The sequence below is a fragment of the Gymnoscopelus microlampas genome, assembly GCF_963454915.1.
Source record: "Gymnoscopelus microlampas genome assembly, chromosome: 3".
NCBI classification, from domain to species: domain Eukaryota; kingdom Metazoa; phylum Chordata; class Actinopteri; order Myctophiformes; family Myctophidae; genus Gymnoscopelus; species Gymnoscopelus microlampas.
In genome coordinates this window covers 14,810,539-14,835,302 of record NC_139940.1, presented here as the reverse complement: position 1 = coordinate 14,835,302, position 24,764 = coordinate 14,810,539, and the positions used below count along the sequence as shown (strand labels likewise).

At 39.8% G+C, this 24,764-nt stretch overlaps 2 protein-coding genes across 4 annotated transcripts; one reads left to right on the top strand and one right to left on the bottom strand.

The window, feature by feature from the left end:
• Positions 1-393: 393 nt before the first annotated feature.
• Positions 394-12,040, bottom strand: brd9 (bromodomain containing 9). Of its 2 annotated transcripts, none has more exons than XM_084051236.1 (17): positions 11,902-12,040; positions 10,207-10,427; positions 9,615-9,746; positions 9,380-9,515; positions 8,921-8,978; positions 8,270-8,414; positions 7,647-7,757; positions 6,947-7,074; positions 5,954-6,089; positions 5,624-5,699; positions 5,395-5,490; positions 4,548-4,680; positions 3,717-3,828; positions 3,126-3,182; positions 2,874-2,979; positions 1,986-2,156; positions 394-653 (listed from the first exon to the last, which is right to left on the bottom strand). In XM_084051236.1, the coding sequence occupies exons 1-17, from the start codon at positions 11,948-11,950 to the stop codon at positions 553-555; spliced, it is 1,968 nt and encodes a 655-aa protein (XP_083907362.1). In that variant the 5' UTR covers positions 11,951-12,040; the 3' UTR covers positions 394-552. The 2 variants fall into 2 exon arrangements, with proteins under 2 accessions (XP_083907362.1, XP_083907363.1); XM_084051237.1 differs by having other exon boundaries at positions 6,947-7,071.
• A 525-nt stretch (positions 12,041-12,565) lies between these two features.
• Positions 12,566-21,649, top strand: trip13 (thyroid hormone receptor interactor 13). 2 transcript variants are annotated; one of them, XM_084051958.1, is made up of 14 exons: positions 12,566-12,682; positions 13,811-13,898; positions 14,053-14,203; positions 15,994-16,120; positions 16,833-16,888; positions 16,973-17,063; positions 17,194-17,266; positions 17,360-17,423; positions 17,517-17,603; positions 18,452-18,558; positions 19,034-19,187; positions 19,567-19,679; positions 20,747-20,816; positions 20,972-21,649. In XM_084051958.1, exons 2-14 carry the CDS (start codon positions 13,813-13,815, stop codon positions 21,065-21,067), a joined length of 1,275 nt encoding a protein of 424 aa, XP_083908084.1. In that variant the 5' UTR covers positions 12,566-12,682; positions 13,811-13,812; the 3' UTR covers positions 21,068-21,649. The 2 variants fall into 2 exon arrangements, with proteins under 2 accessions (XP_083908084.1, XP_083908085.1); XM_084051959.1 differs by having other exon boundaries at positions 12,582-12,656.
• The last annotated feature ends 3,115 nt before the right edge of the window (positions 21,650-24,764 follow it).

Genomic DNA, 24,764 nt, shown 5'->3' with positions numbered 1-24,764 from the left:
GCCAGTGAATGCAGAAAGAAAAAAGAAAGAAGCAATGATAAGTAATATGCACAATAAGCCAAAAAATCAAAAATGTTAACCATATTGACTGTTCTGGTGGATAACACATTCTCTAGCAGAAACTGTATGTGATGTCTATATTTTATATCGCCCCTTCCTTATCCAAATCTATGACCCACCACTATCCTTTATGTCAAACTCTGTATTAATGTACTGTATGCCTTCAGCTGAAATGCATGTGTATGTATCCTGTGAAGCACTGGGTTTCCCATGTGAGGTTGTGTGTATAAATCAAGTTTGTCACACAGAGACAAAAGTAATAATAATATATTTTCAGAGATAAGAAATTCAGGACCTCATAGTACATAGGACATAAAGACATTGCAATTTAGATAAAAAACAAGTTGTAAACCATATTTATTTTTCAAAAGTTATTGAAGTAAACAAAAACAAAAACACAAACAATATATACAACGTTGATCGGACAACTGGCGGATTCCAAGGACAATATTAGATCATTAATGGTGGGATTCCAAATGGCGCTCTGTGAGGTCAGCTGTTGGCTGTAGAACCCGGTTCTGGCGACTGCAGGAACTCATAGGGGTCGTGAACCATCTCGGACTGGTCGCCAACACCCAGGTGTGATGGGCTCCCTGTTGACGAAGGCCACACAAGACACTTGGTGAAAAAATAGTTCAGATACTGTTGTGGTGGTAGAGTTGGGGGCAGGTAAACCGGAGTTATACTTACTTGAGTATGAGTGTAGAGATCTATAGCAGATCTACAAGCTCATGGTGCTTCCCAGCACAACACGTTACAAGCTTGTAGATCTGCTTTCTTTGATGTGTGACAACGGTGCACAACTTAGTATACTGAATCAGACTTTAGGAATCTGTTGTAAAGTATTTGCCTTGAGCAGTGGTGTCTAATCATGTGTCATGGAGGGCTGAGTGTATTCAGGTTTTTATCCCAAGCATACACTGACTACACATTCAACCAGAGATGGGTGAACTATTGAGTGAAACCATCTGGCGTAGTGTTTGGTTTGGAAATGAAAACCTAAATAAACCTACGTACTGTACACCTGTCCTCTGTTGCACATGACTGCTTTAAATGTTGTACAACCCTAAAACATCTGGAGACAAAAGACTCAATGATATGTACTAATGCACTGATATCAAGGCATTAGGGGAGAATCTGGCATGTTGGTACTTGGTAGTCAAAGAAGTACAATTATATTAATTGTATTGTTATTCTCCTGCGGCAGTGCGTGGCAGGGCATTATAATGGCTCATGTCTGTGCATCTGTCTGTGAACAAAATGACTCACTTTGGAATGGATTGGGTGAATTTCAGTAACCTTGGTGGCAATGGTCAGTAGGCTGCCCCGAAGACACACAAGCACGAGACACTTTGCATATTAGGACTGTACCAAACCAACCTTGCCTACGATCATATAAGATGTAACAATAGAAGTCTTGAATCTTAAATGAAGAGATGACCCTAAGCAAACTGGGTGAAATCGTCATGGTAAAGTGTACATAAAGGTTCATATCCCAGGAGGAATGGGGAAACATGGCAGATTGCGTGCTTCTGGCACCACATCCAGTTCTATTGGCCAGAACTTCATGATGCATATGATCAGTTAATCAGTTCATAATAAACCTTTTTTCAAATGAGTGTGAAGTTATTTGCATTTTTGTGACCGGCCACACCCCCCGCCAAGCCCTGTTTTCACCAATAAGTATAAAAGGTTAATCGGTTCCTCCTTGGTCCAGGACGAAAAGTTTTGTGCAAATCCCTTCATAACTAATTTGAGATATCCTGCAGATAGACGACATACAGATGGAGTTGAAAACTGACTATTTTACAGTGTAGATTGGGGTCCCAGAGATTTTTTTTTTAACACCAAATGGAATGGGGGTCCATGACTAATGTATATGAAATTGTGGGTCCTTCAAATTCCAAAGGTTAGGAGTCACTGACCTAGGTGGTGCTGGTCCCTCTCGGAGGCGTTGGAGAGGGAGGACAGGTTGGAGGAAGGTCTGGAGCCCACTCTGTCCACCTGCGCCTCCTGGAACTCCTGCAGCAACTTGTCTGCATCATCAAAGTGCTGCTGGCCTTCGTCTTGGCCTGGCTCCTTCTTCACCGTTTTGCCTGGATAAGAACAGACAAGACACAGGGAGATAATACTGTTTACTCCAGTGCGTCTCAACTTTTTAATTTCAGGGACCCCCATAACTCAGAGTGTACACTCTCAGAGTTACAGACCTGTAAGGATCCATTTAGAAACCCCCTCAAGGAACCCTGAGGCTCCGTGGACCCCACTTTGAGAACCACTGGACTGGTTTACCCTTTATTCTTAGCTTCTTTGTAATAACATATTACTGTTTGTGTATTTTATGAGTGAGATGAAAATGACGCTTAAATGTAAAGATTTTATTTACATATGATATTTAAAGTATGATGATATAATGAATTATTATAAATTATGAATAACAAATTTAAACATGTGGATCTCGGGATACAGATGGAAATGGTGAGGCTCCAATGTGGATTTAAGACTTGGATCAGACCGATGTAAGACGTGGATCTAAGACCAGCAAGGATTGTCACCCAATGTGTTCAGAATCTAAATGTCTAGAGATGTATGTATACAAAGTATGATGGTTATAGAAATACATAAATAAAAATAACCACAAGAGTCCTATCGTTCCTATTCTGGGGGGCGAACATTCGGCAAAATCGCAGATAGAGCTGCTATTTTCGGCGAAGAGATTTAGCATAGACCTAGCCTAGCATAGACCCCAGGGGACTCCAGTCAACCAAGTATAAAATGAATAACTACTAATAATATTGAGAGAGCATTGTCACCTAATGCGTTGAGCATGGAAATGTCCAGAGACATATCGGGGTAGTTCTTCATGGACATGAAGTCCAGCACGGAGCCAGTCTCGCCCAGACCGCTGCCATCTGCCATCTGAACAAAAACAATACACACAATATTCACACAATTTTTTACGCATTATGATTATTATGAACCACATTTTATTAGTTGGTACACAATGGTATATTCTTTAAACCTCGTTTATTTCTAAGTGTACTATTCCAGAGTCTACAGCATACCTGCATGTCACAAATGTTGGCCTTGGTTTCATCAGATTTCAGCACCATATTTCTTTTCTGAAATAAAATAAGCATCATTCGAAAAATGATATGCTTTTAGGAACAATGTAAAAGAATCTCTTACAGATACCATGAATTGAATATATAACAGTGACTATATAACAGTGTTCTCCTTTTTTCTTATTAATTACTTTTTATTGTGGTATACAAACAATGGGATACAAATACAGAAACAAATATGCCACTGCATCAGACATTGGAATTAATGAGTTGACTCAGTAGTGACAATCTTGTTGAACTATGTGTAATGCGAGTGGCCAACACAGTCAACTTCCGTGTTCGCTCAGACTCATTTATGTATGGGCTACACAGTGATTGGGACTGTAAATACCTAGTCTCGCAAGTCTGTCTCAAAACAACTAAAGATTGAGGACAATCTCTCGGCTTTCATTGTTAAAACTCGGTGGAAACAATTAGTTTGTATTGGGGCGTGACATGATTAGTTTCCAAAGCAGTGGGTGTAGCTTTGTTAGCGGACGTATTGGTAGGCGGAGATCTCCGATCGTCTGGCATCGTCAGAGTAGTAATTACCTGTCTGATGTGATTGAGAGCTTTGGTGTGGTCGTCTGCAGTCATCTTATCCAGTAGTCCATCCACCAGCTGCTTGGTAACACTTCCACAGCCCTTGACAAACTCCTGTATACTGAAGAGGTGAGGGAACTTGATGACAAACTGAGGCTGCAAGGCGCCGACAACAAGAATAATTATCATGGTCGCGGTCAGGTGGAAACCTTGTATGTCCAAAACCGTTACTTTTTAGGAAATGAGAAAGAGTACCTTTGTTCCAATTATTTAGCCAAATCTCTTGTTCATACTTTTCATTGGTTAAATATTTATAAAACCCAGACAACTTAACCATTTTCAACCTTGAATCCCTAATATCTATTATAGGCAAAACTTCTAACGCTTTTCAATATAAAACAAATCAGATCTACAAGCTCACTGTGAGCCTGTAAATCGGGTATTTTGGCTACTTTCCTGTGACGGGGTCATACTATGAAGTAGGAAATAGGGAACTAATTAATGAAAAAAAAAAAAAGATGAAATATAGAGATACCAGGTTTCTGCCCGACCACAATGTCATATTACAACCCAAAATATTGTGACGGATACGTACTACAATAGATGTGTCTAAACTACATTTCCTGCATGCAACTTGATTTGTAGGCCTGATATTCTGCACCAGACATTTTGCAATACAGATATAGTATAATTACTGTATAAACAGTTGAGATTTCAAGATATCTGCCATATATTCTACAGCCCTGTGACAAACTGAAATACTGAAACTGAAATAAAATTACATTTGTATTGTTGAAGCAGCAGTTTTCTTCAATGAAAATAGTACGTCCTGGGTCCTACCTGAGCGCACACTGTACGCCTGTGTCATCTCCGTACGAATTATACAACATGTCCATCTCATCAGGCAACAGGTCTGGAAAGATGGAGTTCTTCTGAAGGCTCTGGGTGTTGTAGGCATTGCTCAGGAACGTCACTGCATTAAGAAGAGCAATGTTAGAGAAATCCATAACAAATGCCTAATAGACTTTATAAGTATAAACTACTAGGCCTATTTGGGTCCATGCATGTCGGTAACACTGCAAGTCGTTCCATTTATATGTTATATTCAAATGTTATGCAAAGCTTGACGGGTCGGGTTAACCAATTAGGGACTTTATACTTGGTCCGTCCAAATTGCCATTTGGCTCTGCACACCTCAGGTTTAAATGATATCTTTGTCATATTCTGATTTAGCTCAAACCAAAACAGAAGAAATACTGTATAACCAAGAAACAATATTGAGAACAATCATTGTCAAGAGACAATTGGGATACAATTTGAAACCACTTGGCTCACTCCATTTATCATGATTACCAAGGAAGCCAATGGAATCATTTCATGTTCAGTAAGTATGAAATTCACCTAGCAGGCACTTGAAATTTGCTTGATATAGGTAATCCAACACTGAACTTAATTGCGAGGTTGTTGTGTTTATTATCCATACAGTATGATCAAGCACAGACTGGTTTTTAAAGTCCAGCTGAAAATAATCCCTGGAGAAAAGATTAGTTTATGGATGAAATTCAAACATCGATGATTTAATAACTAAGGAAATATGTTCACTCAATTATTTAGGAATAAATATGGTCCATTAAGACCAGAAAGGCTTTTGCCATGAGTTAACAAAATGTGCATCTTATTGATATACCCTTGTGCCTTCTGTCGTCTTTGAAACCCAAGGTGGTTAATCCAGGCAACAGTTTATTAGACAATGAATTCAGGTCAACAGTGTGGGTCTCCTCTTCTGCAAAACATGGCAGGAAAAATACAGTTATTCCAAGACACGGTTATAGGTATTATAGCCATTTATATACTATATGTAGTTGAGTTCCTAGAGAATGCACTGCTTGACAAACATTAAAAAGGAAATCCCAAACCTTCTGCTTCAGGATCAAGCTGATTTACAACAGTATACACCAGAGAACCATCTGTTCCTTTACGAAGGTAACCCATCTGGAAACACAGGAACAGACATGGCATCTAGTCATCATCAACTTAATGAAATAAAGTAGTAAAACGTTGGTCAAATGGACAACCTCAGTATTAGGCCCTACTTGTATCTAAAGTTAAAAAGTAGCATTAGTAGCATAATACATTAAGTCATATTTGTACAGATTGAAAGCAACTTTCTGCTTATGTATACATTCTTTAGGTATACTGCATTTACAAGTTTGTGTTTTTTCCTGTGATGTGTGAAAGTGAGCAACCTTGGAGCTGGGCATGCATCGGTTGATTCGATCTCGGGCTTCATCAGCTGCGTGTTCCACCAGAGCCAGAACATGCTCCTCTGCTGTGCTGTCTGTCAGACTGCAGGCATTTCCCTCTGGTTCATACTGTAGGTAGCTAAAACAGACAAACATGATTGGACCATATATTTTACAACTTAAGCCCTATTTTATACTTTGTTGTACAATGGTGTCACACAGCAAACCTAACAACTACCTACGTTTCGGATAATCGAGAGAGATTATCAGGCAAGATTATCCTCTAGTGTGAGCGGTTCAAAGATCCAATTTGCTCTCAGGACGATCATTTTCCAACATGTTTGACATTTATATAGATGATCACTATTGTGTGAGTGGAATGACACGGTGGGAGTTGCGAGCGAAAGACAATCAAGGAAACAGATGTGAAGTGAATGAGTGGACTTTTGGCACAGCGACCGGTCCAAACAACCCCTGGTGCATTGGACAGCTGAGGCTTGTAGATATGTGGCAAGAACACTGTCTATAAAAGTGCATTCTCAGACATATCACAACCGTTCATCACCACTGCAAGTTTAACCGTCTCTGTTCGTTGTTTACTCCTGCTACTCAGCTACTGCATGTGATCACATGAGGAAATTACGTGAGGCACTGCGTTCGGGCAAGCCCCATAATCTTAATAGAATCTTGTCGAGTGTGATACCCCATTATTTAAAAATCTTGTAGTGTGTGCATGTTTACGTACGATAATCTTATTAGAGAATCTTATAAGATTCTCTTTCATGTTATAAGATTATCTAATCCTGTAGTGTGTGATCCTACCAGATTTCCAAATCGTTTGAGATTTAAAAACATGTGTAATCTGAGCCTTGAATTGTTTTCTTGGCACTCTTTTCAATTGACTGCGCACCCTGTCGGTGTATGTTGCACTTTGTAAGTCGCTCTGGATGAGTGTGTGCTAAATGCATACATTGTAAATTGTAATGTTTGGCATACCTGATGACTTCCTTTACGTCTTTGACTGGCTGCTTTTTGGACTTCTTGGCCGACTCCACAGGGATGGGGATGATCTCCGGAGGAGGGATTTCCGCTGCGATGTCATCCTCTCCCAAAATGACCGCCTGCTGAGAGAAATCCATGTCCTGCATAAAAGACATGCTGCGCTTCAGAGCTATCAGCCGCTCCTGCGAACAGAGCAGAGATAAGACAGCCACAGGCCACGCTTTCACTTCATCTGCATAACTGGCAAGAGAGTGACTGGATGGCCAGTGGAATGGAAAGGAAAAGGACGGCGGAGTCGATGATTATGATAATGATGAGAATGATGATACTCAACGGGAGAACATTTAGTTAGCCTATTATTAATTATGGCAGTCTGCATGCATGCACATTAAAGAAATGTGCCTCTCTGTGCAAGTATAGGGTTCACAAGATTTGGAGGAGGAATGCCTCAGAGTTCGCCGTCCCCACCTTCCACCGTCTTCCCACCCTTGAACATGTGTCTGGTGCACCAAAGGATTCAAATCCCTCGTCTCCTCTGTGGTGGGCAGGGACTTTTTCCCTGCGCCACCTGGACGACCCCTCGGTTTTCTTTTTGCATGCCGATACAAGTCATTTTATCTTCATGTGACGCATAAGTGTAATTCCATCTCTAGGATTAAATAAATGTCCCTCTCATCTTATATGACCACATTACTTTGCTCATCATTTTGAAGCCGGTGTGGAGAAGTTTCTTGGCTGCCTTGTAGTAGACGGTCTCTGGTCGGTTGTACACCATGGCGTTGTCACACATAAGCTTAAAGTCGCCCTGGAGGAAGAAAAACATGTGTCAGCATTTCACTGGTTCAAATGTAGAGGGTGAACGCAGTTTGCATGCACTTTTCCACCTGATAATGGCAATAATTAGAGGTGTAAAATGCATTGATGCAACATGATGCACCGACCTTAAGGTGGCAATACAATTTAACCAATTTGGAATGTCAGAATCAATTTGAATTGATACTATCATTGTTCAAAAATGTATGTAATTTCAGGTTTCATGATTCATTGAATAGTTTAGTAAAGAATTGTAACGAGACAAGGTCATAGTGGGTTTTTTGTGTGTGCCTATATTATCTTATTTTTTTATATTCTTTTATATTCTTAACAATGAAAACCACTTTTAGCTGCATTCTAATTATGAAAGGGGCAACACAAATTGCTCTCTACATCACTATGACAGGCAGTGCAAAAACATTTTCATCACCCTAAGTTCCAACGGTGCTACGGTGTGTATGTGGCAAAGAGTTTAAATTCCGACAAACAACTGTTAATTTTAACCTTGAATTCTGTAATAGTGTTGTACTCGTTGGTAGCAATCTTATCCTTTATGGTACCGAAATCCATTGGGTGTTTGATGATCATGGAGTATCCAGGAGCAATGGCATCTGTCACTGGGAATGCGAAGAATCCATGTGGGTCTTTCCTGAGAAGACCAGAGAAAATGCTTCAGTACAGCTGCGGTCTTAAACATTTTTACAAGATATATGCGGTTTTAACTTCGACAACTCCATTTAGAATTTAGTAATAATGAGGAGAATTTTTGAGGGGGAAATAATTTAGTTGTTCAACATTAGCATATCTTTTCACCAACAAATTTTCTTGGACGTTTTTTTCCCCGTTCTTCACTCATATTATGGTCACACCAAAACTGTAAGGGATTTAATCTAAGTAAATGTTACCGACAGTGATTGTAATTGGTCATTCATTATGCATGCAGCATGTAAGACTAGTAACCAAGAAGTCATTCAAATCTGACAAAATCATTTTAATAAATCAGATGGACTAAACCGTTTACCTTTAAGATCAGTCATGCAAAATGTGAACCTTGCTATTTAAAACGTTCTCTCAAGTATTAAAAGAGCTGTGCCAAATGTGCCAAATCAGATTCCTTGTATGAACATCATACTTGGCAATAATATTTCTACACACCTCTGTAGCTGGCGCAGGAAGTGTTCTAGGAGCTGCTGGCGAGGAGTGCACTCACTCTCTACATTAAGACACACACAAACATATTGGTGCAAAGTCACATTTAGCACAGAAACATTAACCACTTGCAATCTGGCATCCTGGTATGTTCAACGATAGGGAAAAACAATATCAAAGCCAATTTACAAGCTCACAATGTGATGCCAGCTTGTAGATCAGCTATTTTCGCAGCATAACATCATTGTATGACAAAATATAAGTGGTTACATTCGGGGAAAACTTTCACCTTTGACTTACACTGAGATCAAATTTTGCACCAGTAGGAGGGCTTTCTCAGAATAAGCCCTTAACAGTCCCTGGGCGTAAATTATTTTGTCACAGCAGTCAATAGCAGCAGGACACATAAATAGGTAGATCACAAAAGGACTTGCATCCCAACATGATCCATACACATGGCCGTACCTTGTTGTGTCCTGCATGATCGGACAGGTCTGTCTCCCTGCGGATCCACCTCCACCTTCACATTAGGGTGAAAGTCCTCTATTTCAGCTTCCATGATCTCAAACTTAATCTCTTTCTTCCTCTTCTTCTCCTCGGGCTGAAGATAGAAATCCACAAATGTTCAAATGAGTTCATTATTGTTCATTGATTAAAATGATCAGCATGACCTTACTGGGAGAGGTTCTTGTTTGCTCACCTCTATTGTTGCAATACTAAGGGTCTTAGGCACTGTGACTGTGAAGGGTTCAACCGGCCCAGCACCACTGCTAGCTGCAACGGCCGCCTCAGATTCATTCTGCTCTCGCTCCCTCTTCTTCCTCTTCTCCTCCTGTGAGATGAAGACCCATATGTTTTAGCTAATAACACAACACACACTAGCTGGAGCTCTAATTCAATGTCATTTTGATTACGCTGCCACCTCCTGGTACGCTGTATTATCACAACAAACTACATACAGGGGTTAAAGCAAAAAAGAATCCCAAGACTGAAAATTATTTTCAGACCATGTCCCAATATGTGATTTTTGATTTTAAAACATGGCACATGGAATCCTCAAGACTGAAATCAGTCCCCAGGACTGAGAACTTTAATCCCTGTACATACTAAAAAGGAAATGGTCAAACCCGGCTTTAATACAAGATGTTACTCACTTCCAAATTGTTAAAAGCATGGTACACAATGGAATAAGCTCTATCGCTTTATAGTGTTTTCCTCCTCAGTCATTTTTAATGTATGTAATGACTGCCGTGCAGTGCAAATAATTCATTCATTCACGACTGTGAACTCACCTTCTTCCGTCTTCTCTCGTCATCGTCAACGTGTTTGTCTTTGTCCTTTTCAGACTTTTTCTTCTTCTTCTTCTTTTTGTCTTTGTGGCGCTCTCGCTCGTGGTCTGACCTGTCGTCGTAGTAACTGGAGTCGTGTCCAGAACCGGAGAGCTCTGTCACCTCACTTCCTCCCACTTTGAGCACAAGCTTTAATGGTTTCTCCAAAGGCTTGTCGTCATAGTCTGTGAACATATAAGTAAAAATTACATTTATGTTTGTTTTTTAGACTTTTTAAACAAAAAATGGGTAGATCTGGACAGATATGACAAATAACTTACATATTGTCGCTGTCGGGCAGAAACCTATTATCTTCATATTCTAACTTTTTGTGTTTTTTCGCAAATTAAAGCCCAACTTGATCATACAACAGCGTCACACAAAATAATCAAAAGTAGCAGATCCACAAGCTTGCGTTTCAAGCTTGCAAATCTGCTACTTCTGAATTTGAATCCTGAAGAGTAACAGTTTTGGACATATGAGGTGTCCACCCGACAGAGACGATATACAAAGATATGACTGACAATGACCAGTACCAATAATCCAAATAAATAATGTACTATGGCCAAAATAGGCCATATTTATGTCATACTTAAAAAACCTTAAAAAAAAAACTATGGTGTACATAGCCGATCTACAAGCTCACAGCGTGTTGCATCATGACACGTTGTGAGGTTGTAGATCTGCTATGTGTGATTCTGACGATTGAAATTATCTAAAATAATTATTATGTGATAATTGTGACAGCAGGCCTACTTTATGAATACTGTGTCACTGTGTGGGAGGTAACAGAGTGTTATGTGTGTGTATCATAGCCAGGGTGTGTATATAGTATGCAGTTACTTAACAGAATATGAAATCAAGTGTATGGCACGAGTGGCTGACAAACAGACAGAGCAATAATAGCCTAGTAATGATGATGATCTAATTCTGAATCAGAATCTTTATTTGACAAGTATGTACACAAGGAATTAAGCATGGCACCTTGCTGTGTTTTTGAACTATCACAAGAATATATCAATAGGAAAGAAAGAGCACAAACACAGACACAGACACACACACACACACACACACACACACACACACACACACACACACACACACAATCAAATTGCACAGTAGAACACAGCACATTTGAAATGACACTGCCTAATTATAATAATAATGAATGAGTACTTAGTTCAGTCAATCAAACTATTTCTTAAATAACCAGAACGTGCACACTAATACTGCTGAATGATATCATGATATCATGATATTTAAGGGAGCGGCCATAGCTGAGTGGTTAGTGAGCCCGCCTAGGGGGCCAGCGGCCCTGGTTACCCCAGGTTCAATTCCAGGCCAGGCCAGCATATGTGTCGATGAAATGAAATTTGTCCCTGAGCAAGACTCTTAACCCCTAATTGCTCACAGGTTCTCATTGGAAGCAAGACCGCAAGGACTTTCATGAACGACCTGTTAAAAGGAATTATCCTTAACCTAAGAAATGTGAAAAACAGATCTACAAGCTATAACTTTTGCACATAGATCTGTTATTTTAGCGATGAATAAAACTAAGCATTATAGCTGCCAAGGCTAACGAATAGCTAACGACAACAAAAACAACATGGAACCACGCAGTGGCTCGTCGTTGTCCGCGTGCACGTGTAGCTACTGTACCATCAACTGTTCTCCACTCCGGTTTGTGTTTCTTATGTTTCTTCCCCATGTCTCCGTGATAACGATCACTAAATACGTCTATTTATTGTTACTATTGTTTACTACAAGCGTAGTAACAACTGGACCGCCATTAGCCGGAAACGATGACCCTTTAACAACAATAATGTTCTTCTAAACTCCCCTGGTTTCTGTTTGCAGTGCTCAGACTAGATCCGGTTTAAAGCCCGCCTACCGTATCCGGTAGTTTCCACGCTCAATTACATGCATGCATATAGACCGTTTCCGTACCCGCTCTACACCGGATATGAAAGCTGCAAAGCAAAATGATCCCATACATGTCGGGCTAGTGCCAGCGTTGCCAAGTCTGCTTAATATAAGCTGAATTGGGCTTGCTTCCGAATAAAACGCTGTTTTACAGTGGGTCTCAAACTATTTAATGTCAAGGCCTAGCCATGGAAGACCCCCAAAATTAATATTTATTTGTCTGTAGATGGTAGACCCACATCCGAAAATATTTTGTACCAATGTTTGGTGTATTCAAAATGTTTAACAAACATCACATTTCCAAATGTCTTTCAATCACCCTCTTGGCCTTGTTTTCGTAGACCTGACCGCTTTGTTTCTCTTGCAAAATCTGGCAACACCGATCGGATTCTAGAAGTGATGTGGTTCCGGGTTGAACTAAACTACGCGCTGAATTCGATTGACCGACAGAGTGTCTGAACGTCAATAAACATCAATAACACCGACAGAAGGTTATATGAACTTTATTCAACTATAGGTTGGTACTACTTTTAAAGTTACTAGATAGATAATAGAGCTGACATGAATGTAATTGTAACTTTTGGGAGCAGCTAGCGACGAGCTGAGATGGGTTAGCAATACGCTAAACTAAGTCATAATGACAACAAGTTTAACTTTATAGAATGTATTTAAACTGCGACTCATCATTTCATCTTCGTCTGTGCTTGTGTGTTCTCGTTGTTCACTATTTTAAATAAAATGTGCATTGTGTAAACTAGATTCTTTACTGCTGTATGTAATAGATTCTAGAATATATTCCAGACCAGTGGTTCTCAAACTTTAACAAGGACCCACCTTGACTCTGACAGTATACAAATGGAAATGACCCGTTAGGGTTCATTTGGTTCCATGTGTGTACTGTCAGAGTTATAGACTTGTAAGGGACAATTTAGAGCCCCCAAGGAACCCTGAGAGTCCCTGGACCCCACAATAGAAACCTGGACTTTACTTTATTGTATCATTATCCTCGATTGTTTTAACTTGTAAGCTTGTCGCTGTGTATGGTCGATAGGTCCTAATAATCATATCAAATATGTTTAAGATATTCCAGAATATCTATTTAGGCGTTCCCCCTGCTCGCTGTATGTACAGTATCCCCTCTCTCACCACATGAACACACTAGAGCAGGGGTTTTCAATGTTTTTCAGTCCATGGACCCCTTAGGTGAGAGAGAGAGATGAAGCAGCCCCCCCTGCCCCTCCACTACATATTGTATAAAATTGTATTGCAGATGAAACCTTTTCATAGATAGCTTCATAGACTTGTTGGACAACACTGTCAATGTGTAGTGTTGTGTTGGATTCATGTTAATAATTATGTATTTTCAGACAGTTAACTACTTAAACCCTCATTACTTGTGCTTTGTCTGCTCTTCTTTTCCCCCTACACCAAACCTTGTTGTGAGCTTGTGGATCTGCTATTTTCGGCTAATGTTCCCCTATGGTTCAAGTGGTTAATGTAAAAAAAAAAAAAAGAAGGATCACACAAACATTTGGCGGCCCCCCTGTAGTAACTCTGAGGACCCCCTAGGGGTCCCGGACCCCCTGTTGTAGACCCATGCACTAGAGGTCTTCTTAACTTTGACTGACTATCCCTTGTTGTCCAGGGATGGATTCTGACAGCATGGAGGTTGGCCACAAGCCACAATCCGGTGATGTCAGCATCCATGTGGAAGTCCATGTTAAATCGTACAGGTGAGTAACGGACTCATTGAATTAACCTGGCTCATTGTAATGTGAATGTGAGCAAAGTTCTCGGAAATAAAGCAGAATACAGACACACACACTCACTCACTCACTAACTATTTTACCATGGATTGTTTCTGTCTCATTTCATTGCATCTGTCAGCACCGCCAAACGGTCTGAGGTGAAGATGAATGTCCTGACTCTACTGAACCGCCACAGCACAGTTTTTGGAAACCACAAATGGACTGAGTTTGATGATGATTTCCTGAAGAAGCATGTTCAATCTGTGGCCATAGTTGATGTAGAAAAGACGGTAAGATGAGTCTGTTAGTTAACTTAGTTTTAATGTAATGACGCACTCAATATTTGTCTCCGCCAGGCCGAAAGGCATAGCGAGAGAGTATGTTTTACCCCCAGTCCGTCCATCCGTGTGTCCGTCCGTCCGTCCATCTGTCTTTGAGCAGCTAATCTCAGGCACCGTTGGCCCGGTCGCTGCGAAACTGTGCACACACACTCCTGCAGGATTGGTCCGTTTTGAACAAAATGCCTCAAATCATGAACGCAGCTTGCGCTTTCCGTGCAATTTCACACGCACGTTCCCACTAGGCCGAGGAAGAAATGCCACCCTTTCACATTGGCCTGTTATAGCGCCACCAGCAGGTATAATTTAGCAAAACACATTTTTTTGTCAAATCATGAATGCAAGGTCCGATTGCCGTGAAAGGCCCAAGAAGAAATGGCACCCTTTTCACATTGGCCTATTATAGCGCCACCAGGAGGCCACAATAACCTACCTAACCTGGTGGAGACCTGTGCTCTTTTTCTAGTCTTAAGTATAAATTGGTCGTAATTATTAATTCGATTTTTTGAATCAACCTTTTTGTCTGAGTTTTTTGTAAAAGTACAGTTCAGTCTTTTTGAACAACATCAACAGATGTGCTCTGTGAATCTAACTGTGCTAAATCAAGTGCAATTAATTTCTTCTAACAAGAAAATATTGATGGAAAAGCATGATTTTTATTGAAGGAGAAAGATAAACAGTGATAAAAAGAAATCCTTCAAGTTTTCTGAAAAAACAAACAGATACATTTGACATTAAATAAAAAGGTACAATGAAGAGGGCAAAAAGTTGAAAAAGTTTACATCAGCCAAAAGAGTATCAGAGAAGATGACAGCATATGTGATACGCTTGTTGAGACAATATATTATACATAAAGAAAATACACAGAGAATGCTTAACCCATACTGTTCTCAAGCACTTGAGGGGCCACCTCGAACACGGGCTCCGTCACAGGAGACCGACCACCTATCCAACAGAGGCTGCCATATTTTCAGGAAGACGTGATCTTTTTTGTTGATTGCATACCGGATTCTCTCCATGTGTAACACATTGCCCAAGTCTCTAAGCCACTGCTGGAACCAGAGGGCTAGATTCTGATTTACAAGGATTTACACTGCACAAGGAGATGGCTTGACCCTCAAATGAATTAATAGAGGGATTAAATGCCACTGATCCAAACACAGCCAGTAGTGGATCTGGCTCAATATTTTTCTTCCAAGGCCTTTTGATATGTAATCAAAAATAAGGGACAAAAATGAATGACATTTTTGAGCAGAACCAGAAGTGTGCCGGTCTCCTGCTTGCACTTATCACATAAGGGAGAGGTATTGGGATATATGGCATGAAGCCTTGACTTGAATAGTGTAGTCAGTGCACTACTTTGAACTGAACCAAAGTGTGTCTGGCATTTATAGAGCTGGAATGGATATTATCCAGAATTGACTAGCAATACCTTAATAAGCTTTTGGGGACTGAATTATGAAACCGCTCAAATAATTTCTGTCATACGTCATCCATCTATCACCAGCAAATCGTTGCTGTTGGGTGGAAACCTTTTATGTCCAAAACCGTTGAAAAAAAATAAATGGTGAGCTTTTATCCCGGCTATTTTCCCTACTTTCGTGCAACACTATTGTATGACGTAGTATGAAGTAGGACCTTAAGTTACGAAAAAACACAAAACGTTGAAATATGGAGATATGAGGTTTCTGCCGGAGTGCAGTGCTCTACCTATATTAATGACTATTTTGTCCTTCATTTAGCCTATTGATCTGAAGAGATCCACACTCTGTATTCACATCTTTACACTGAACGAGGATGGCCCTAATACACTTAACCTTGAGGATGACCAGGACCTCTCGGCAGCCAATCACTGGCTCCTGCCAGCTGGTGAGATACTGAAAGTTGTAATCCAGTGGATTTTAAATGACATGTTATGGTGTAGTATGCAGTGTATGCTGTTTTTTATTCAGGCCAAACACTACAGCAGCAGATGTGACACTGCAGTAGCTTAGGTCAAATTACAGAAATTGATGTCGCATTTCCAGTGTTGGCCAAATTATTCACTTATTACCTCTTTAAATCTAAAATCTAATAATATTAGTTCAGGTATTACTTGTTATCAAATGTATTTAGTTATGTTACTACTCCTAATATCTCTACAGTGTATTAGCCCACCCTTCTGAAAAAGTGATGTACTGTACAACACTTGTTTAACCAGCTGCAATAATGTAATCTCAAAGGAACATACAGTATATATTCATACATCTATGTATAGTACTATATGTATATATTCATACATTTAAATGTATAAATACATTTGAATACAATTAAAAAGTAATTTAAAAGTTTGGAGAATATGAAATAATAAAAAAAGTAGATTTAGTTTGGCAATTTTCTGCATAAAAAAAGAGTAGACCTAGTACAGAGTAAGTAAGTAAACCATTCATTACAGTAGCTGGTGTCATGCTACTACAGTAGTTCACATTCAAGCAAAGTGGATTGAAAACCTGTATACATTCAGTCCTCCATGGTGCATGATTGGAAATGCATGTTAAGTCACAATAATGAAATGACTGCACATGTTTGTTTGCATTAACAGCTGAATTTCATGGCATTTGGGAGAGTCTGGTATATGAGGATGGCATCAAAACACAGGTAAAACATTTTTTGGTGAGGGTGAAATGACTAAATGATTCCTCTTAACTTCAAATACCTAAAATGAAAACTGTTTTTCTTTAGCTCCTGGATTACGTCTCAACGACAATTTTCTTCTCAGACAAAAATGTAGACAGCACCTTGATTTCGTGGAACCGCGTAGTTCTGCTTCATGGTAATTAACTCGCCAGGAATGTGCTTTTGACTGATGACTTCATTGTGAGCATGACACGTGAATATGACACGTATATTAATAATAATGAAAACCAATGTAATTAAACCCGTTTGTCTGTGCCCACATCCAGGCCCCCCGGGCACAGGGAAAACGTCTTTGTGCAAAGCCCTTGCCCAGAAGCTGTCAATCAGACTATCATCTCGGTAAGTGATCCCTCATTCAGCGGAACCCACTTCCTGTTGTAACTGTACCCCAACTCCTTTCATTTCACCATGTTCTCCTCTCTCCTCCCCCAGCTACTCCTATGGGCAGTTTGTGGAGATCAACAGTCACAGTCTCTTCTCCAAATGGTTCTCAGAGGTACAATAGCCTTCCTTTTCCTCCACATCAATTTATTGTGTTCATGTTGGAGCAGGTATTTAATCATTAACCTTTAATGTCTCTTTGTTACAGAGCGGTAAACTTGTCACCAAAATGTTCCAGAAGATCCAGCAACTGATAGACGACCAGGAAGCCCTCGTGTTTGTGCTGATTGACGAGGTAAAATAGGCAAAGTGTTATTCTTGTCCAGACTCCAGACATTCAGAAAAAACTTTGAGTGGTGTACTTTTGCTAGTCTAGGCAAGTTGCAAATGGTTGAGTTATCACAGTTATAATGTCGGCCATAGCTGGATGGGTAGGGAGCCCACCTGGGAAGCAGAAGGTCCCAGGTTCAATTCCCAACCCCAGTATTGTGTCGAGGTGTCCCTAAGCAAGACACTTAACCCCTAACTGCTCCCCCCGTGATCCTCCCTGGGCAGTACTCTGCTGGGTGAAGCTGAAAACTGAATTTCCCCGTGGGATGAAATAGGTATAATAATAATTTATTTATTTATTATTATTACATAGATATAGCACCAACAGAGATGACATGAAAATCATAATTTTTTCCCCATCCACTCCACTTTTTTCTACAGTTAACGTGCAGAAGTTGCCACCTCCTTTTCACCTTCTTTCACTGAAGGTGTGATGTCACTGATTTCACAAACCATAGTCATAGTCCAATATGCAAATGAGCCACTTGCCGAAACCACTTTTCTTTGTGCAGCATATGTGAATATTCATAGATCCAGAATTTTACAGTGAGTGATACAGTGTTTCCAGGGGAAAGCCATGTTAAACAACATACTATTGTTAATCATAGCAGACTATTGTTTTTACATTCTTAAAACATGTCCGGATCGGGACTTCAACCACTTAAACCCAATATACATTAGTTGACTGGGGCCACCCAGGGCTCTATACTTGCTTTTTTCCTCTACAACAAATCTCTTTGCCAAAAATAGTCATAGTGGTTAATGTAAACTGTGTATGAGTGAAAGCACTCCATTGTGTTGTACACTGGTTAGGTGGAGAGTCTGACTGCGGCGAGGAGTGCCTGCCAGGCCGGCACGGAGCCTTCCGACGCCATCCGAGTGGTCAACTCTGTTCTCACACAGCTCGACCAGATCAAACGGTCAGAACTTGTATATTAAAAAAAGTTCCCTCCTCGGGCACTGTCATCCGTCATGTGACTCAACCAGTTAATGTGCCCACCACATAACCACAACTTTGCATGTGTTCCCTCCACTCCTGTCTTTTCTTTTGCATTCCTATCTTAATGGGGTATAAATGGCGTAAACATTTCTGTCATCCCCGTTTATTTCCAGCTGGTTAAGCCGCTCGTTTATGGAAACGCATTACTCCGCATGGCTCTTCTCCTGCGCCTCCCCTACCTTTCTCTGTCATAGCTTTTCTGCAATCTGTCTAGATAAAGAAAACAAACGTGAAAAGCGAGCTGATTGCACGCTCAACCACGAAAACACAAATCTCATTTGTTAATAAGAAACTGGCACCCACAAGTTAACTAAGATCACTCTTATTGTTTGCATAAATCATTCAACCCTCTCAGTCTTTATTTTTCATTATTCTATTTTCTATGCTGATGTTAGGCATTCAAATGTGGTGATCCTGACCACGTCCAACGTGACGGACAAGATTGACCTGGCTTTTGTGGACAGAGCTGACATAAAACAGTACATTGGCCCCCCGTCTGAGAAGGGCATCTATAACATTTACCTCTCCTGCCTGGAGGAGCTCATGAGGGTGAGAGAGCACACACACCCGATAGCATTCGTTCTACAATTTTCTGTCACACTAGCGATGGATCCTATACTGTATGTCAGTGAACGTTAGCAATCCTGCATTAATTGTTTTATGTTTGGCTGTCCCTCCACCAATGGCACCTCATACAAAAAAAAGCATTTCTGATTTTGATTGTGACATCAAAATCACAAATCAGCAAAAGTTATTTTGGAAAAAATGCAGCACTATAACAAGTTATGATATACCAGTAAGAACTATATCTGTTCGTAGTCCTATCAAAACCAACCAAGTGCAGCACTAGAAGCATGCCTTAAAATAATTATCTTTAATCTGTTCTAGTGGACCCAGGCGTGTACTTACTTGATTTGTTTGTATACAGTGCCAGATCATCTACCCGCGGCAGCAGCTGTTTACCTTGTTTGAGCTGGAGACCATGGGCTTCACGGAGAGCCATTTGTCACAACACAGTCTGGCTCTAAGGAACCTCGCAATGTGAGTACAGCCTCCAATCCCTAATAACGCTTCCCAATGGGTTCCATGCAGGGTGTCTTTAAAATAGTCTTAAATTCTTATTTAAAAAGGCTTTAAAAGGGACTCAATTGTATTCAACTTGTTTTGGAAAGGTCTTGGAAAGGAGGTGAGGTATTCCCAATATTACCTTGTGTTGTCCTTGCTTACTGTAAATCGCTCTGGATTAGTTAAAGGTAGGGTAGATGATATTTTTTGGTTAAAACAAAAAGTATTTTGTTAAAAGATTAAAATACTATATTCTGATAGTAATCATTGCTATAGAGTGTTTGTTCAGTAACAGGAGTCTCCCCGTCTCTCCAGCTCTTTAATAAACAGAAAATAAATGTTTCGGTAGGTGTCAAAATCTCAGCCAATCAGGAGAAAGTACCCATTTTTAAGCTTAATTTGTATTGTGTTCCAGTTCCAATTTTGTCTGCTCATTTCTTAGTGTCATCACTTCCAATTTTACTTGTTTAATCTGTATCCTGATTGAGTTCTCCATCCTGGTTGGATAAAATTGGAAATGAAACTGAAACGAAAATGCATTTTCTGTTTAATAAAGAGGTGGAGAGACAAGGAGACTCCTAATACTGAACAAACACTCTATAGCAATGAGTATTATCAGAATATAGAGCTATTTAACACTTATTGTAACAAAAGCAAATCACTTACCCTACCTTTAAGAGTGTATGATAATATGGTTATATATATATTTTTCCCTTAGATAGCGAAGCTAGCAAACTAATGGCCTTAAATAGGTAAAGCAAGTATATGGCTTGAGAAAAGTGAATACTCAATGTGGTTAAAACTTGTGTCCAGTAATGTCTCAGAAGCCTGATGCAGTATATGTTTTCTAGGTGGCATAAAATATATTTTTTATAGTTAAATTTAACTTCCTGGTACTTGCAGACACCCTGGTTCTGTTTCTAGATAGCTTTCTGTGTAAGGTGCTGAAAAGACAAGATCTCTGTGGACTAGACCCAGCATAGACGTTTACAAACGAATCATTTTCACTTTAATCTGGTTTTATGTGATTTTTTCCTCTCCAGAAAAAGCAAAGGATTGAGTGGAAGAGCACTCAGGAAGCTCCCGTTTCTGTCCCACGCACTGTTTCTAAAGGTGAGTATTTGGTCCCATTGTATGTTTTACAAAAAGGCATGTCATTTTATCCAGAGCAACTTACAGGAAGTGCAGACATCAACCTTATTTTAACATCCACAATATTAAGTAATATAAAAGAAAACTAAATTTCATTCCATTTTCATTGTGTGTAGACATCAACCGTAAGTCTTGAGAGCTTCCTGGAGGCTATGGATAAAGCCGTGGACAAGCAGAAAGAGGAGAAGGCTAATCTGGTTAACAGTGTGTGACGGGTCCACACCCGGCTTGCAGGAAGAGGTTTTTGTCCTGTTGATCCACATCTGTGTTGGTCTGATGTGCAGGAAAATGCCATCGTTATCAGTTCTAACAGTCAGTATCAAACAATCTTTTCTTTAGCATATTATACTTCCATGCATTTAAGGGAACAGACTTCATTCAGGTAATGTCACGTATAACAGCTGTTTCAGTGGTTCTCAACTGGTTTCCCGCAGGACACAAATTGTACCTTCTTCATGAAGTCACAATCCAATGTTCAGCACTAAATGTTACAAGTTTTCTGTATCCACATTATTCTCATGACCCTTTGACAGCATGTCACGGTTCACGTTTGGGTCACAGCCCACTGGTTGAGAAACATTGATCTGTTCGATGGTGCTATGACCTTCTAAAACCCCATGTCATTGTCAGGAGACTGCCATCATCAATGCTTTAATCCATTAACCTCAATGTTTATAATATACTGTATTATATTAACTCCACATTTTATCTGTTGATACTTTTCTTTAACTGTATATTTTTTTTATCTGGAAATGTTTCCAGGAGGGTAAATAAATTGGTTGTATTGGGCTATGTATCATTGCATGTCGTTTTTCAACTCCTATCTTTTCAGATATACCCAGTAAATGTAATCTTTTCAAGGTCTAACTGTCGCATAGGATTGCTCATCCATAAGGTGGTGCTCTCTGGTTTCCAGTGCAGCAGAATCCTACGGGCAAGTAAAATGCTAAATGCAATCACATCTTTATGTTTTATGATTCATTTGTTGGTCAGTTGGCGCTAAACCAAAGATTGCTGTCCACTGCCTGTGATAGTCTTAAAAAAAACAAATGAGTAAGACCTAGAATTGAATTACACCTAGTTTAGCACATGATGTAGTCCAGCACCTCATTCCAGGTTTCCTTAGGTATTACCCCCCAATTCCTCCTCCCATTTCTCTTATTTTATAAAAGGAAGTATCTCCAAGAGATGATAAATTAAAATAAATGTCGGAAATAAGGCCCTATAGATTGGGAAGAATGTCATCTATGGCAGAGTGCATTGTAAAAGTTTGGAGCAAGATTTTGTGAGAAACGTTGGACCTGGACATATCAAAAATGACTAGAGTGAGACAGATACATTTTTTGAGGAAGATAATTAGAGGTAGAGAAAATACCCTAATAATATAATAATTATAGAGATCTTTACATTTGGAGAGAGACCACAGTGCCATGGTTTTATTTGGCAGGATTGAAAGATGGTTTGTTACAGGTACCGACCAAAGTAGAGAAATCCTTTAAACTGAGGTGATGTTGGAATTGTGACCAAATGCATTAACTACACCACTAACCTTGTATTAACAACAGGGTTAGAGGTGTAGTGTAGGTAGATAGAGGGAAGGTTAGAGGCAATCAGGGGGTAAGTGGTGTTGAAAGGCAGGATTCATTTCAAATTTCGCATTATTAAAGTCCATACTGCTATTCATAGGGCTGCACATGTGTCATGTGTTTCGCTAGCCAATCACAGTCCTGAATTTGCAAAGTCAGCCAATCACATTACAGCTAGTGGTGATGACACTAGCTGTAATGTGATTGGCTGACTTTGCAAAAGTATAGATTTGCATTGACTGTGGAAGGGTTAGCGTTGTAGACTGCGTTGTAGACTATTGGCCAATCACGGTGCAGGATTGGTCAGTGTCCAAACCTCACTTATAGGGGGCGGTTATACCGCCCCAAAAATTACTTGAAGAGAAATAACAGGAAGGGAAGTCTGCACATCGTACAGGTAAATCAGCTCCCACTAGATGCATTTATTGAGGACAACGTTTCGACCCCACACAGGTCTTCATCAGGTCTGAAATTTAGGGAGACAATGAAAAAGACTGTAATCTGGATAGAACGTTCATCTTAATACAGTTAATCGTCCCGGGCCAATGACAGATTTATGGCTTCATTTCCTTTTTTCAATCATTTTTTTCAGCTTTTACTATTTCAAAATGAAATAGTAACAGATGATGACATGAACCTGTCAGCTTTACATGTACAGTTTTTCTATTGTTTATTTTACTAGGCTGTTAAATTTCTATTGGCATTTGGATTTGATCGATATTTCTGGAGGATTTTTTTCCGTCAGGTTTGTGTTCATTGCATGACTAATTTGTATATAACACTTTATAAAACAATATATATCCTGCAGGGTTCAAGTTCTACTTTTTAAAGGGTTCCTAATGCCTTTAGCTGACCACTTGGTGGAGCATGGAAGCAATCACTCCTTTCCATTGAACACGTTCTCACAACATGTGGAATTTATTTTCTATATAACTTTACCATTGTACCTGATTATAGAGGAAAGTTCCCCCATTAGGAAAATGTAATTACAATCTGTAGCAATGGTGGAAAAACAAGATACAGTCTTATGGAGTCCACACATGACCCCTCAGTGAGTGTATCATAAAGGCATGATATTTCTGGTATATTTGGTTTCTTAAAACAACAAACGGCTTGAATGTGACTTCGCCCTTTGAAGTGCTCTGATATCGTATCAGATCTATTGAGCAGACTTTACACGGGCAGACCAGTATTTCCATAACATGAGCATGTTCTGCATTCTGTGAATGCTGTGCCGCTTTCAGCTGCACGGCTCAAACAGACAATGAGGCCTTTGTTTGTTGTTGGCCAACAGTCCCCGTCCCCCCCCTTTTATTCACTACACTTCAAAGGTTGATTCTGTAGTCAGTGTAGGGCAGGCTATTCCTTAATGTAAAAGGAAATGAAGTTCGGCCTGACCTAACTTACCTTTTTCCACTCGGTCTCTAAAAGGTTGATTGTGACTGAAGGTTAAGTAAAGTATCTGTGGTCATTGGTAAACTAACTCATTTGACTTTTTTCATTCTTTCATTCATTCTTTTTTTCTTTTTTTAGCAGGGCACATTCCTTTAAAATGTGTCACCTTAAATGATCCTTTTCCTGCTCATCTGCTAAAACAGTCTAGACTGAGATTTTACATAATACTGACGGCTTGGCCAAGGTACTGATTACATTTGCTTTCAATTCACTTTTCAATTAGCTTTGCTTTCATTGACTTTTGACCCTCAATGCTCATGTACATACCATGAGAAGTAGATAAGTCACATGGAACGCAATGTCTGCACCTGTCTAATCAAGATGTCTAGGCATAGTGGGTTATGGTTATTACTGCTGAGCTCTGCTCCAATTAAACAATGTTTGTGGGTTTTGTAAACAAAACGAAAAGGGGCTCCAACTCTCCATCTGTGTTGACTGCTGTCAGTGAGTGCAGTAACATATTTTTGAGGTTTGGGATTTGAATTATCTTTTTTTAATCCCATAATATCTAGACGCATAATCACTGCTTTTCCCACTTCTTTATCTTTATCTGAGATGGTTGTATAGGAGTTCGGCTTTCCCCTGATTTAATCAATGGTTTCAAAGTCAAAACAAAATACAGGGGGAGCAAGAGAAAAGAGTTATAAAAATGGGCATGATAACTAAAACCATAATTACACTTGTCTGGAGGCCCTTTTCTTTTGACTGTAGTCTGTCCAAGAAGCAGGCAGCTGCTGCAGTGCAATCAAGACAGAGGAGGGAGGGAAAGAAGTCAAAAGCCTTTTTGTTACACAGGGTTTATATCACTGTTCTTGAGCCGTTTGAAAATGTCAGAAAACTCCAAACAAAACAAACAGCTCTGTGTTTA